The following is a 15,767-nucleotide window of genomic DNA, read 5'->3' on the forward strand; positions in this document are numbered from 1 at the left end:
AGGCGGTAATATCTTACACCATCTGTGACTTTCAGTTGGCACTTCTTGTAAAAGGTTGTCTCTTTAGAATTGGCACACAGGTTACATGGATTTTAGGCACAATTAAGCACAATCAAATACTACAATACTCTATTCCCCTTATTGATATAACAAAACATTTTAAAAACATTTTCCTATGACATTTCCCATCTACCTCAGTGCTACTGAGTGTTGCACAGGTGCTAGCCACTGCTCTGTTTGTGTCACATGTGCTCACAGCCTTGTTTGTGTGCGTGCACATGCATGCACGTAAAATGCTTCCCCCTCCCTTTCCCTCTGGTCAGTCAACCGAGAAAGGTTGGAGACCTCTGCTTTAGACAATCTCTGATGAGATAAATTCATGAAGGAGAAGAAAGACATAAAAAGTATTAGTCATGATGGCCCTAGTAGCCTCCAGAGGCAGACATAGTTTTCCCTGAACCTCTCTTACTTCCAATTGGAGCAAACTTTCGGCTTCAGATCCTACTTGGGCCTTCTCAGAGGCATCTAGTTGCCACTGTGGGTATCATGATGCTGGATTAGAAGACATCTTAGCTATTTTCTCCTTCCTATGGCTCAGGCAGGCATCTTATCTGAGATCCTTGTAACTGAAGAAGCTGGAGCCTGACTTTCTGCATATTCTTTCAATAATACAGAATACATGTAACTGAAGATGGAACTGTTGGGTTCATGGTGGCATTTGAGCTCGCAAGAAACATCTGCTGGAAAACAACCAAGCTCAGAGAAACTCAGAATCCAATAAAAGATATGCTTTCATTGCTTTGGAACATCACATTCCACAGATCTGCCCCAAAGTCAGACAATCTGGTCAGGATTCTCTGTCTCTCCTGCTCCTCGCAGTGATGTTCAAAGCAGCCACTTGTCTTTAGTTTCCTCCTACGCTCAGCACACAAACATAGTGATAAGTTGGTAGATTCTAACAAGAGACAACCTAGAAGCAGAGGAGGGGTGGATGGTGAAGCTCCAATGTGCTAAACAGGCATTTTGTTGAGTTAAGCACACAATGTTGCCCGTTGCTTGTAGACAAACAGGCAATTTCCTTTGTTCCTGTTGAGATATTAGCAGAGCAACCCATAGGAGACCTTTGGCTCAGACCTGAATGGAAAATACTTCTCTTGGTGAATGCCAGTTGGAGCCAAAGGTAACAATCTTCATGCACTTTAACCCTTCTCTGCTGCAGGAAGAAATTTGGAAGGAGTCTGGTTTTCCACACAAAACAAAAAGAACAGATGGAGGAACATTAAAGAACTAAACTATGTTCTCTCTCCCCCTCGTCTTCAAGTTTTTCTTGGGGGTAGGGAGTTACTGTCACAGGAAGAACATCTGTAGAAAAATAACAGAATAACAACAGAGTTGGAAGGGACCTTGAAGGCCTTCTAGTCCAACCCCCTGCTTGAACAGGATATACGGTTTCAGACAAGTGACTGTCCAGTCTCTTCTTAAAAGCCTCCGGTGATGGAGCACCCACAACTTCTGAAGTCAAGTCGTTCCACTGATTATTTGTTCTCACTGTCAGGAAATTTCTCCTTAGTTCCAGGTTGCTTCTCTCCTTGATTAGTTTCCATCCATTGTTTCTTGCCTTGCCTTCTCGTGCTTTGGAAAATAGGTTGACCTAACATAGCACAGGAAAGATGGAGGGCAATAGAAGGAGACAACAGAGAATGAGGTGGCTGGATGGAGTCACTGAAGCAGTAGGCATGAGCTTAAATGGATTCCAGAAGATGGTAGAGGACAGGAACGTTGTCCATGGGGTCATGATGGGTCGGACACGACTTCGCGACTAACAACAACAAAAACATAGAACAGAGAATAATAGAGTTGGAAGGGACCTTGGAGGTTCTCCAGTCCAACCTCCTGCTCAAGCAAGAGTCCCTATACCATTCCAGACAAATGGCTGTCCAGTCTCTTCTTAAAAGCTTCCAGTGATGGAGCACCCACAACTTCTGAAGACAAGCCATTTCATTGGTAGATTGTTCTTACTGTCAGGAATTTTCTCCTTAGTTCAAGGTTGCTTCTCTACTTCATTTGTTTCAATACTTTGCTTCTTGTGCTTTGGAAAATAGGTTGACCCCCTCTTCTTTGTGGCAGCCCCTCAAATATTCAAACACTGCTATGATGTCACTGCTAGTCCTTTTTTCATTGTCTAACATTGCAGTTTCAGTTTCTTCGGTGGCTCGAAGACTCATCCATTGATAGATCTTTGGATTAGTAGCCAAATAAGTTTCTCCAAAGTCAGAGAAGAGATGGGAATCTCCTCTTTGAGATTTTCTGGGCCATGTCTCACCTTCCTCTTCCTCTTTGATTTCAGTGATGCAAAATATCCGATTCCCAGAACATTTTCACACAATGGGAAATCTCTGGACACATCCCAGAAAAACTCCGTTCTGTAAGGGTGGTGGTTTTATTTCAACATAATCGGCAAATCCATGATCTGGAAAAAAGACTTGAGTGTACCCTAGATGCTTTGCATTATACGTAGTCAAGAAATCCATATAAGGCTCCACTTTTGGAAAACTCTATCCTCACAGCTTCCTAGAACCTCTTTTTCTAAGAAATGCTCCATTTTTGCTTGACCCTGATAACATGTCTCTCTTGGAGAAATTTGCCCATGGCATCATTTTAAAATGGTATTAGTCATTTTTCAGGAGAGTTCTCTAATTCAAGATGATTTTCAAAAAAGTGCATTGTAGGAAGAAGAAGCTGGACCAAAAAGCTTATACTTGTGAAGATAATGTTCAAAAATTATTTTTATTCAGTCTCACTGTTTGCCAAAAGACACAAAGAGAAATAAAATGATCATCATCATCATCATCATCATCATCATCATCATCATCATCACAATAACAACAACAATAACAACAATAATAATAATAACAACAACAATAACAACAACAGCAACAACAATAACAATATGGGGGTGGTGTTATCCATTCAGTCGTGTCCAACTCTTGGTGATTCTATGGGCCAGGTCTCTTCAATCTTGCACTGCTTCTTTGAGTTGTTCTATGCTCTGACTGTTGTCAGCTTTGATGGTGTCCAGCCATCATGTTCTTTATTGGCCTGGTTTCCTTTTACTACTAACTGGAATGGTATAGGGCAGGGGTAGGCAACCTTGGCTCTTTTATGACTCGTGGACTTCAACTCCATGCTGGCTCTGGAATTTTGGGAGTTGAAGTCCAGGAGTCATAAAAGAGCCAAGGTTGCTTACCCCTGGTATAGGGTCTCCTGCTTGAGCAGGAGGTTGGGCTAGAAGACCTCCAAGGTCCCTTTCAACTGTTATAATTATAAATTGAAGTGTGCCTTTTTCTTCTGCCTACTCTATGTCAAATTTCCTTCTAATCCTTGTTTTAGTACAACTTAATCTGGTTTTAGCTGTTTCCTTGTGACTATATGTAAGAAATAGCTTTCACAGATATGCTCATGTTATTGCTATGTATTAGTTAGCCACTTGGGTGGACTTAGTTTACATTAATGTAAACTTTTGAAAATTCTTCAAGAATGGCTGCATAATATGCTCCTTGGGATTAGCTAATAGCGATGTAAACTGAGAATGGATACGTTAATGCCAGTTAGGAGCAGCTATGAAACTGTCACTGCTGGTGCACTAAATATAATATACAAATAGTCTCTTGGTGTAATAATTGGTTCCCAGGCTGATAAGAATTCAGAAAACAATTATGTAAATAACCAGCTACAAATTTCTCCATCAGCACTGGAAAGTTCTCCTTTTTGGTAAATCATAGGAAGGATATTGAAAAAAAAATTTAAACTCTCCAAAAGTATTTTAGAGATTACCGTAGTTTTAAATGGGAAATAGTTCACTTGCTGGAATTCTTGTAACTCCATTGCATTCTCAATAAATACTGCTCTAAAGAGAACTGTGTGAAAATCATTGAAGAAAATAACCTTTGGTTTTAGGCAGCTGCCAAAGAATCTGGCCCATGATCAGTGCGGTCATTTGGAGATCTAGGAAATATTAAAGATCTCTCCTAAATGTTTATGGAGATTCCCAGTCATGCAGGTCATGGCTATCCCAAAAGTGTTTTGCAAAAGGCAGCTGGACTTTCTTAGTTTTTTTCTTGAAAACTTTTCACTTCTCATCCAAGAGAAGTGAAAAGTCTGTCTGAATGGTGGGGATTGGAAAGATTTATATCAGGGGTCTTCAAACTTGGCCCTTTTATGACTTGTGGACTTCAACTCCCAGAATTCCTCAGCCAGACAACATGTTGTTCACTAAGCACTTATGAACTGTACAAATAGAAAACTAATAAAATATTATATTAAAAAAGGAAATCTGGAATAAAGTGATAATTTCAAAGGTCCCATGATCGGGCCTTCTCTGTAACTCCCGAAAGCCATCTAAAGATATGGGCTGGGCTCATCACTCCATCTAAAGACCTGGTTTATTTTAATTATGGTTACTTGAAAAACCAACAATGACTGAATCCACTTATCTCACTAAGCCACAAACTATTGCACATTGCTGGGTTCACTCAACATGCTAAGGCCAAATGCTTTGTAGGGCATAATGCAACCTGTGAATAGCTGCTTATGTTGAGACTTTGAATGCCTGCAAGTGACTCTCCTGCAGCCTTCAAACCGTATCATTGGGGCGGGGGGAAGAGAGCATTGCAATTTGCTTCCATGCTCCAAAGCCGAAAGCAGACGGGCTCTGTTTCGGGTGCCAATGCTGGCTTGCAAGCCCCTCCTGGCCCAGCCCACAGAGTCTCCCGCCACCCATTTCTTGACTTTTCCCACCTTCTTTGAAGAAACAAGCTCACCAGAACAGCTGAGACAGCAAAGATAAAAAAAAAACTGGCCAGGAAACATTGGAGTTTGACTGAAAGCCTCTTGGAGGCCAATGAGTGAGCCCTGGCTCCTGTTCCAGTCTTAGAGCCCTCATGACCATCAAAAATATCATTTCTCCTTCTTAAGGCACTTGCAAAGAGAGCTGAAGTAACCGAATGCACGCTTGCTTTGCTCATCTGATCGCTTCCGCGTTTATACAATTGACGTTTGCTTTTTTGTATCCCACCTTTATTATTTTTACAACTAATTCAAGGCAGCGAATATATCCGACATAACCTTCCTCCTCCTAGTTTCCCCACAACAGCCTTGTGAGGTGGGTTGAGCTGAGAGAGAGGGACTGGCCCAAAGTCACCCATTTGGCTTTCATGCCTAATGTGGGACTAGAATTCACCCTCTCCTGGTGATTGGCCTAAGTCAGTGGTGGCGAACCTCTGGCACGTGTGGCAGAGGCAGCACTCACAGCCCTCTCTGTGGGCACGCGTGCCTTCGCCCCAGCCCTGCCTCCCCGCACAGCCCCCTCCTACCAGCAGCCCCCCCCAGAGGAGAGTCGCCCCCAGAAGCAGCCCGTGCAGAGCAGCGCAGCCAAGGACATGGCAGCTGGGTAGCTGGGACAAGACTCCGCCCTCGCGCTCCATCATGCGCAGATGATGCTGCAGGGGGCGGGTGGAGGGTGTGGCCACCATGGCCCTCCTGGGCTGCCTGGGCGATCTGTTGTGGCGGGCCGTGGAGGCGGGTGGCCCTGCGGGCAGGTGGGGCACGGGGTGGCGGGCAGGGCAGGGGCGGGGTGGTTTTTGAGCACTCGGTCTCTAAAAGGTTCGCCATCACTGGCCTAAGTCATTCAGATGGTTTTCATGCTTAAGGAGGGACTAGAACTCACCCTCTCCTGGTGATTGGCCTAAAGTCACCCAGCCAGCTTTCAGTCTCCCGCCTTCTAGCCTAGTGCCCTAACCACTAGACTAGAACAAACTTGCCTCCCAAATCCTGGGGCTGGAATGGAGTAATAGCAAGTCCTGGAGATGGGGGGGAGATCCTTTAAAGCAAGCTTTTTCAAGATGTCCCTGAGATGTAGGACTGCTAACACCTTCAGCAGCATGACCCCCAAAGCCAGGGATCATGGGAGATGTAATCCTACAGCTGGGAGATGAGAGGTTGGGGAAGGCTTCTGGAATCTCCAGAAATGATATGACAAACCAGGAATGGTCAGAGCACATGCAGCCATTTCAATGTTCTTTTTTCTTTTCCTCTCCTCCCCCCCCCCCAGATGCAACCCACGTGGAGAAAAAACCAAGGTCCAGAAAACCAGCAGACTTGAAGCTCCATATTTAGCCAACAGGATTAAGGACATCAGAAGTATGCAGTTTATGCATGGCACTATGTTAAAGGTAAATTTAAACCATATGGGATGCGCCGAGTTCTCCTTTCTTGAATTTCCCAGGAACTAACTCTCTTCCCAGGACCAAATTCTTCACATGCCTGGAATTTCTCCACCCTGGGATCAGTGGCCGCTCTCTGCTGGCTTTTTTGGAATGCTGGACACTGACCATGACATCACTCACTCCCCCCCTCCCGGTCCAAAAGCTCTCCAAAAATGCATGACTCATCCACGGCCCTTTTGGCCTCAAGCCTGAGAACGTGCATGGAGCTCTTTGGCCGTGAGCTTTCTCACAGGGAAGGGGCCTTTGGATGCTTGAAAGCACAACTCTCCTCACAGCCCCCCCCCCCCATCTCCCCTCGCACAGCTTTTTCAGCCATGGTCGGTATGCCATATGTGGCAGAGTCCCAGACAATATAGAGATCAACCAAATATTAAATGGAATCTCACTTTCTCCAACTTGGGAAAATGTCCTTTTTAGGACATTTTCTTTTTTTCCTTTCTTCTTTCCCAGCCTCCCTTTTTCCTTCCTTCCTTCCTTCCTTCCTTCCTTCCTTCCTTCCTTCCTTCCTTCCTTCCTTCCTTCCTTCCTCCTTCTCTCCCCTCCTCTCTCCTTCCTACCTCTCTCCTTACCTCCCTCCTTCCTTCCCCTCCCCTTCCTTCCTTCCTTCTCTCCCTTCCTCTCTCCTTCCTTCCTTCCTTCCTTCCTTCCTTCCTTCTTTCCTCGTTCTCTCCTCTCCTCTCTCCTTCCTTCCTTCCTTCTCTCCCCTCCACTCTCCTTCCTTCCTTCCTTCTCTCCCCTCCACTCTCCTTCCTTCCTTTCTCCTTCCTTCCTTCCTTCCTTCCTTCCTTTCTTCCCTCCCCTCCTCTCTCCTTCCTTCCTCCCTCCTTTCCTCCCTCCCTCCTTCCCCTCCCTTTCCTTCCTTCCTCCCTCCCTCCCTTCCTTCCATCCATCCATCCATCCATCCATCCATCCTCCCACCTTTCCTTTCTTCCTCCCTCCCTTCCTTTCTTCCTTCAGAATAATATTAAGGGTTACCTTGGTTAAAATGGGAATGATGTTGCGTCGTTTTCCATTTTCCTAGCCTCTTTTTAGTCTCTCTTTTCTTTGTCGTCATCAGCACAAAATGAGGGAAGGAAGAACCCATCAAAATATCCTTGTGTATTAAACAGAACTAAAATCAAACTGCTAACCCTTAATCCATTTTAGCCTCTGGCTGATCTGATTCACTAGAAGCTGAGCAAGGTCAGGCCTAGGTAGTACTTTGGAGGGGGGATATGTACCATCCAATATAGAGTTGCTGTAGGGTTGGGGGGCATATATGCTCAATCAATCAATCAATCAATCACCCAGGGCTTTTGCTACATGAGAGAAGTAAAGCTTGTCAGAAGAAGCCGAGGGCAAACAAGTTTGCCGCCAAGAAAACAACACAACCAGGTCTATTAAACCACCAGGCCAAGGGGATCAAGTCAAAGAAGACTTGACCTATATAGGAATTTGGGAGAAGGGTAGCATCTCCCCCTGCAGGATACAGATACATGTTTTTAGATATTTCTTATCCTTAGGGAAACTTTAAATCAATAGGACAATGCAAAAAAAAATGACTTTATAAAACAAGGATAGAGGGAATATTTTGATTGGATTTTAAGTCAATCTCGTTAACAGCCACCAGCAATAAGGCCAGACAGAGTGAACCCCAGGACTTACTGAGCTAAAGACACTTAAGAAAAGCCTTGAGGAAGGTTATAACAGAATGAGAGCTGTAAGGGACCTTGGAGGTCTTCTAGTCCATCCCCCTGGTCAAGCAGGAGGCCCTATACCATTTCAGACAAGTGGCTGTCTAGTCTCTTCTTTAAAATCTCCAGTGATGGATGTCCCAAAGATGCTTTTTCACGAGGCAATTGGACTTCCTTGTTTTTCCTTTGAAGACGTTTCGCTTCTCATCCAAGAAGCTTCTTCAGCTCTGACTGGATGGTGGGAAACGGAAGGATTTATACTCCTTGCAGACAGGCTATCGAAGAGAAGGACAAGGGGTGGCATTATAGCAGTATTTGAATACTTGATGGGCTGTCATAGGGAAGAGGACATCAATTTATTCTCCGAAGCACCTAAGGGCAGGACAAGAAGCAACAGGTGGAAGCTTATCAAAAGAGAGAGCCAATATGAAACTAAGGAGAAATTTCTTGACAGTGAGAAGGATTAATCAGTGGAACAACTTGCCTCCAGAAGCTGTGGGTGCTCCCTCACTGGAGATTTCAAAGAAGAGATTGGCCATTTGTCCATAATGGTATAGGGTCTCCTGCTTGGGCAGGGACTGGACTAGAAGGGGGCTGGACTAGAAGACCTCCAAGGTCCCTTCCAGATTCTATTCTATTCTATTCTATTCTATTCTACTTACTCTACTCTACTCTACTCTACTCTACTGTATTCTAAAAAGGGTGGGGCTTTAATCACACTGTCACATCACAATCTTGACACTTTTGATATACCCCCCCACACACACCCCACACACACACAATGCAGCAGGGCATTGCACTCTCCAAAACACATTTTAAAGCATTTAGTTGAGTACCCTTTAGCAGTTTTTTTGCCATGATTCTGGTTTTAATACTATATTCTTTGTCAGATCATATTTAATGCACTGAACTGATCTTTATCTGTAGACCATAATTTAACTGGTGCAGACTTCTCCCCTTTTTAGATTTTCAAATTTTATTCCTGGCGTATCACCACTGATACCCGATTCCTTGGCATGCAAGTATAAAAGAGGAAAAAGTTCACTTGCACAGCTGCACCCACCATCTTGAAAATTTTAACCACTCCATGAATACTGCTGATTTTTTTAATCTCTCATTGAAGATGAATACAGCCAAGTTACCGTAGGCCTGAATTCCAAATTTCTTCCCACTAAGTCTCTTTAGGGAAGCCAGCCTTTTAATAAAGCTATAATCAAGTTGGTAGATATCTGGAGAAACCAGACTTTTCTGATGATGTTCTACAACTTTACAAGCAATTTAGCAATGAAAGAGGCAACCTAAGCTTATCGCATGCAGACCTCGTTCCCATCAAAAATAGAACTTTCATCAAACAGCCCAATTCCCTTCCCATCATATCCTAGAAAGTATTTTTATTGGTGTTTGGTTAGCCAGATAAAATAGTAAAAATGTCAGCGCTCTGACAGCCAGTCTTTAATGGAATGTGGTATGAAGTTGGAATTAGCTCAAATTCAGATACTTTCTCATTGCATTCCTTCAACTGTCCCATCCTCTTGCAGTGCCAGAGAGCAATTCCCCGTTTATCACTTAGGTTATGTTATGGTCTCATTGCATTTCAGCTGGTAGGAATACAGACATTTCAAAAACAAAACAAAAAGCAGCTCCTAAGGAATGTGTTGCTGGTAGCCAATGTATACCATCCTTGTAGCAATAGCATTTAGACTTATATGCAGCTTCATAGTACTTTACAGCCCTCTCTAAGCAGTTTACAGAGTCAGCCTTTGGCCCTCAACAATCTGGGTCCTCATTTTATTGACCTCAGAAAGATGGAAGGCTGAGTCAACCTTGAGCCGGTGAGAATCGAACTGCTGGCAGTCAGCAGAATTAGCCTGCAATACTGCATCCCAACCACTGCACCACCATGACTTTTGTAGGCCCACTTTGGATGTTCAACTAGGACCGTGGTGGCGAACCTATGGCACAGGTGCCAGAGGCGGCACTCAGAGCCCTCTCTGTGGGCACATGTGCCATCGCCCCAGTCCTAGGCCTTCAGCTGGGTTTTATAAAATCTTTTCACTTTAGGCCTCCGCCGCTGTATGCAAAAAAAAAAAAAAAGGTTCAATCAATCAATTTCAACTTCTAGCAGGAAAAAAAAAGATCTTGCAAAGTTGGAATTGATTGATTGAACTTTTTAGTCCCACCCAGTTTGCTGTTACCACCGCAGCCACGCCCACACAATTGGCCATGCCCACCCAATAAGCCACACCCACCCGGCACCCAATGATACATAAGTAGGTTTTGGGTTGCAGTTTGGGCACTCGGTCTCTAAAAGGTTCGCCATCACTGAAGTAAGAGTTATCAGATCTGGAAGCAAAATCCAGAGGGCCCCTGGTTAGCCATAAGATATTAAATATGCCACTTTAGAAATTAACTGATTGGGTCAGTTGACCTCTTTTTAGAGTTCTCGCAACCTGCTAACCCTTCCACTAATTCAGTTTTCACATGTCATGGGAAGATAGCCATACAAAGGTCAGGACACATACCTCTGACACATTGCAACATTGCTAGTGAGACCATCATCATCATCGTTGTTGTTGTTACAGTGATGTAATGACAGTGATGTCATCTTTTTGACCATTGGTTAATCAAGGCAGCCTCTTCCGCCGAGCCTTGAAAACCCATCTATTCCATGTGGCCGGCCTGGCGTAGTTTTGATTGGGCTTTGCTAGGGGTTTTATATGGGGTATTTTAGAGCAGGCTTTTTATTCAATATTTATTGTGATTTTTATTATTGCCTGTTCACCGCCCTGAGTCCCGTAAGGGAGATAGGGCGGTATATAAATTTAAATAATAAATAAATAAATAATAATCATCTCATTAAAAGAATTAAAGTTTCAGAACTAACTTAGTTTTAAAAGGCTAAATCCCCATAGCCGAATACTTTGAGTCCTTCATTAAAAGCAGTACAATTTGGAAATCTGATCACAACCTCTATAGTTGGGAATAACAGGGGCAAACGCTGCTTCTCCAGTGGCCCACAAATTCATCCATGACAAGGAAGGATGAATCTTCAGGTGGGCCTCTTTGGCTGCTCTTCAAATTCCCTGATCTTTGTTCCTGGTTAGGACTCCACTTTGCAGATGGCACATTCACCAAAATTGAGAATAAAGCAATGCTAAAGAGCGGTTCGTTCCGTTGTAAATGAGACCCTATCTCTAACGATGTAGGCTACTCTTCAAAAGGGCTTTCAGCAATAGAATAAGAATAACAGAATTGGGAGGGACTTTTGAGGTCTTCTAGTCCAACTCACTGCTCAAGCAAGAGACCCTATACCATTCCAGACAAATGGCTGTCCAGTCTCTTCTTCAAAATCTCCAAGTGATGGAGCACCCACAACTTCTGGAGGCAAGCCATTCCACTGATTAATTGTTCTCAGTGTCAGGAAATTCCTCCTTAGTTCTAGGTTGCTTCTCTCTATTATTATTATTATTATTATTATTATTATTATTATTATTATTATTATTATTATTATTATTATTATTATTATTATTATTATTATTATTATTATTATTATTATTATTATTATTAATAATAATAATAATAATAATAATAATAAAGTTTGAAGGGACCTTGGAGGTCATCTAGTCCAACCCCCTGCTCAGGCAGGAAACCCTATACCATTTCGGACAAATGGCTGTCCGGTCTCTTCTTAAAACTTCCAGTGTTGGAGCATTCACCGCTTCTGGAGGCAGGTTGTTCCACTGATTAATTGTTCTAACTGTCAGGAAATTTCTCCTTAGTTCTAGGTTGCTTCTCTCTTTGGTTAGTTTCCATCCGTTGCTTCTTGTCCTGCCTTCAGGCGCTTTGGAGAATAGCTTGACTCCCTCTTCTTTGGGGCAGCCCCTGAGATACTGGAAGACTGCTATCATGTCCCCCCTCGTCCTTCTCTTCATTAGACTAGACATACCCAATTCCAGCAACTGTTCCTTATATGTTTTAGCCTCCAGTCCCCTAATCATCTTTGTTGCTCTTCTCTGTACTCTTTCTAGAGTCTGAACATCTTTTTTACATCGTGATGACCAAAACTGGATGCAGTATTCCAAGTGTGGCCTTATCAAGGCATTAGTAAGGCCACACTAGGAATACTGCATCCAGTTTTGTTTTATTTTCCATCCATTGCTTCTTGTCCTGCCTTCAGGTGCTTTGGAGAATAAATCGACACCCTCTCTTTTGTGACAGCACCACAAATATTAGAAGACTGTTATCATGTCATCCCTAGTCCTTCTCTTCATTAGACTAGACATACCCAGTTCCCATTCATCATATACTTTAGCCTCCAGATTCTCAGCTTCGGCTTCCAGAAAAGGTTTGGATCTAAACAACTGTTTTTGAGACATGATCTTCATTGCTTTCTCACCATTCTGTCTGTAGTGATTGACAGTGACTCTCTAAGAAATCCCCCCTGCATGGCCAGGCCATCTGTCCCACTTGAATTTACTATGACCCTCCTAATTAAAACCAATAGTCCATGGGAAACTGACTCATTCCGCAGCACAAACATAAAACCCCAGAAATAACTTTATTTACAAAAATGCCTCTGGGTCCCTCAAAGGTCCTATCAACTTACTTAAAAATAAAATGTAGCTGTAGTATCAGACTTTATTTGGAAGCAGGCCCCCTTGCCAGAAAGGGGGGGAAAACAAACATGTCTGTGTTCGGTCCCTTCATTCCAACTCACGGGTGGCTTTGACTAAAAACAAGAAAATGCAGAGAAAGAAACTGGGAATTTGAAAAGGAGGAAGGGGGGGTCTCCTTTCCACCCAGGCTTTGAATAATCGGAGCTGAAACTGTGAAATATTTCCTAATATTTTCTTTTCAAAACAATACAAGGCTAAGAACAGAGTTACTTCTGTTACATTTGGAAACAAACCTTTATGACCCCAAATGATTTGTAAAAGCTTTTACAAGTGGTCCTCAACCTACGACTACAATAGGGACTGCAAAATTGATTGTTAAGTAGTGCGGTCATTAAATGTTGCCTCACATGACCATATCCGCTTTTATGACCCTAATCTAATGCTACAGTCATTAAGCGAGATATCATGTAACCGTGTCTTGTGATTTCCTGCTGGCTTCCCCATTGACTTTGCTCGTCGGAAAGTTGAAAATGACAATCATGTAACACTGGGATGCGGCAACCATTGTAAATTCATGATTGTTAAGCACCTGAATTACATTCCCATGACTGTAAGGATGCTGGGGCAGTTGTAAGCATGAGGACCAGTCATAGTTTTCAGCCCCGTTGTAACTTTGAATCATCGCTAAATGATGGTTGCAAGTTAAGAACTATCTGTATAAAAATCTGTTTTCAGCCTGCTATTTTTTAAAGAGTTTGTGGCAGTAACTAGCACAAATGTTCAGCAGGATATTTATAATGTTTGCCTAAATCAGGGGTAGGCAACCTTGGCCCCTTCATGACTGGTGGACTTCAACTCCCAGAATTCCTGAGCCAGCGTGGCTCAGCTTGGAAACCTCTCCCTTTCCCCTCAGCATGGCTGGCTCAGGAATTCTGGGAGTTGAAGTCCACAAGTCATAAAAGAGCCAAGGTTGCCTACCCCTGGCCTAAATGGATAATACTTTCCAATATTATACATCAAATATAATTCTATGATCAAATCAAGTTTCTGTGGCATCCCTCAAATATTGGAAGACTGCTATCATGTCATCCCTAGTCTTTCTCTTCGCTAGACCAGACATACACAATTCCTGCAAGTGTTCTAGGGCTTCTTTTGAATTCCAGTGTAGCACCCTTTTCCATGTCATTCTTGTAGCCTGTCATTTGTAAATCCACTTTCAACTTAGTCTCAATCTTGCCAGGTTGAATATGTTCCTTATCATTTTTAAACACTTTTACCTCTGCTGACACTATTAACAGCAGAGGTCTCTGCTGACACTATTAACATAAACTTCTGAGTCCATTGTTCAAAAATATCCTTCGGCGTATCCAATGTTAAAATATTTAATTGTAAATCAAGTTTATGTGCTCTTCTCCTTTAATTGTAATCTTTAGTTCCCTCTAGTGTCCCATTTTTCAAATCTTCTGGGTTTTTTTAAAAAAAATCAAAACAAAAGCATTTTTCCATGGGAAGGATTCCTTATCGTTAATTCCCAAATATGCAGGAAGAAACAGGAGGCCAAAGGTGGCTTCAGAAAGTGGAACCAACAACCACAAGGAATGAAAAGCCAGCAAGTAGAATGTTTCTTTGATAACTCCTCTCTGAACAAGGACAGGACTTGAGATTGCCCACAAGTGCTCCACACTGCTGCTCCTCACAAGGAGATTGCAAGACAGCAACCTCTGGCAGTTTTAGAGCTCTGGGAGATGAGAAAACAGCCATCTTGCTGAAACCACAGTTTGCACCTTTGAAAGGAAACATGTGTAAGGTCTCGCCTCAGTTATTCCCTCAAGAAAGCGTAACTCTTGAAACAGACACCGTTTCAAAAGACTCTCTTATTGAGCGAAAGGGATTGCAGAGAAAGTAGGCAGGATCTAACATTCCTGTGTGAAAATGTTAGGCTAAAACCCCATTGTTCAAACACCTCCCAACTGCCCAGTCCATGGAGAGCCAATCTGAGGATGTGAAGGTGTTGTGAGGACTCTGAGCCAAGAAAGTGATAACGTCGTTCTGAGGCGCCATGATCTTGGTAGCAGGCGGGATTCTCCGGAGATGAGGCAAACCAGATGGCCCCAGGGCCCATCCCTCTTCCCCAATTCCCAGGAAGATACATCAAAGCAAAAGAGGAACAAAGCAAAATGGATACATCGTAGAAAGGCCTCAAAGTCCCCCCTCCCACCAGAATGGCAGTGTCCCAACAGGGATCTATGAGGACCTGACAACTTGGTTCACATGCGGTGGTACCTCGGTACTCATCCTTAATTGGTTCCAGAAGGCACAATGAGTACCAAAAACGATGAGCCACCAAACTTTTTCCCATAAGGAATAATGTGGTGAGTCACATGGCAGCCAACACTGACAAGTTCTAGCTTGTACATTGAGTACCAAACAAACAATGAGGACTGGGAGAACATTTTCCAGTCCAAATGTGCTTAGTACCAAATTTGATGAGTTTCAAAACAATTAAGGATCAAGGCACCACTATACTTCCTTTTCTAGACACTTTTGGAAATTGCTTGTTAACTGCTTTTCAGCTATTAGAAAACTTTGAATCAAAAAGTCTGACTACAGCGAGTGAGTTTCCTTTAGTCCTTAGCTAGAAATTAAAAACATCTTCTTGGAATAAGTAGCAAAAAGGTAATTAAAACTTTGATTTTAGAAAGTTACGAAAGAACTAAGTGTCCAGATAAATTTAAAACAAGCCATTAAAACATTTCGTAGCCTTAGGAAATCCGTAATCAGATAGTTGTTTTGCTTCTATTTATCTCTAAATAGTTAGTTTGAACTATCAGAGGGGCAAGGAACTAATAATCTAAGCCAAAATTAAATAACACTGGCCCACTCCTTCATTTCAATAATAAATTATTCTCTTTTTAATCATAAAGTCACCCTGGGAGTAAACAGAGGCACGGCTGTTTCTTATTTATACTGCATGCTTTCAAACTCCTTATCTGTACAGATTTAAGAGCTGTGAAGTAATTGATCTCCTGGGAATTTTTGCACTGTGACATGACTTAAATTTTTATTTATGTACTTATCAGGGCTTTGAACTGGAGCTTCAAAATAGTTCTTTGCACGTGGGTGTGCAAGTGGAGGATAGCTCAAGGCAGCCATGACTTTCTCTATATAACCAGGCACAGCTGCTGTCAGATGTT

The 15,767-nt window shown here is 42.8% G+C and overlaps 1 protein-coding gene across 1 annotated transcript in view; it reads left to right on the forward strand.

The window, feature by feature from the left end:
- Positions 1-15,767, forward strand: part of LOC107282917 (vascular endothelial growth factor receptor kdr-like) — a 184,503-nt gene that overhangs the window by 111,795 nt on the left and 56,941 nt on the right. Inside the window, exon 11 of the mRNA XM_029283103.1 lies at positions 6,110-6,230. Within this exon, the coding sequence (XP_029138936.1) occupies positions 6,110-6,230 (121 nt within the window). The remainder of the gene's footprint in view (positions 1-6,109; positions 6,231-15,767) is intronic.

This window comes from Protobothrops mucrosquamatus, unplaced genomic scaffold (assembly GCF_001527695.2).
Source record: "Protobothrops mucrosquamatus isolate PMUCROS unplaced genomic scaffold, P.Mucros_1.0 scaffold19, whole genome shotgun sequence".
In the NCBI taxonomy this organism is placed as follows: domain Eukaryota; kingdom Metazoa; phylum Chordata; class Lepidosauria; order Squamata; family Viperidae; genus Protobothrops; species Protobothrops mucrosquamatus.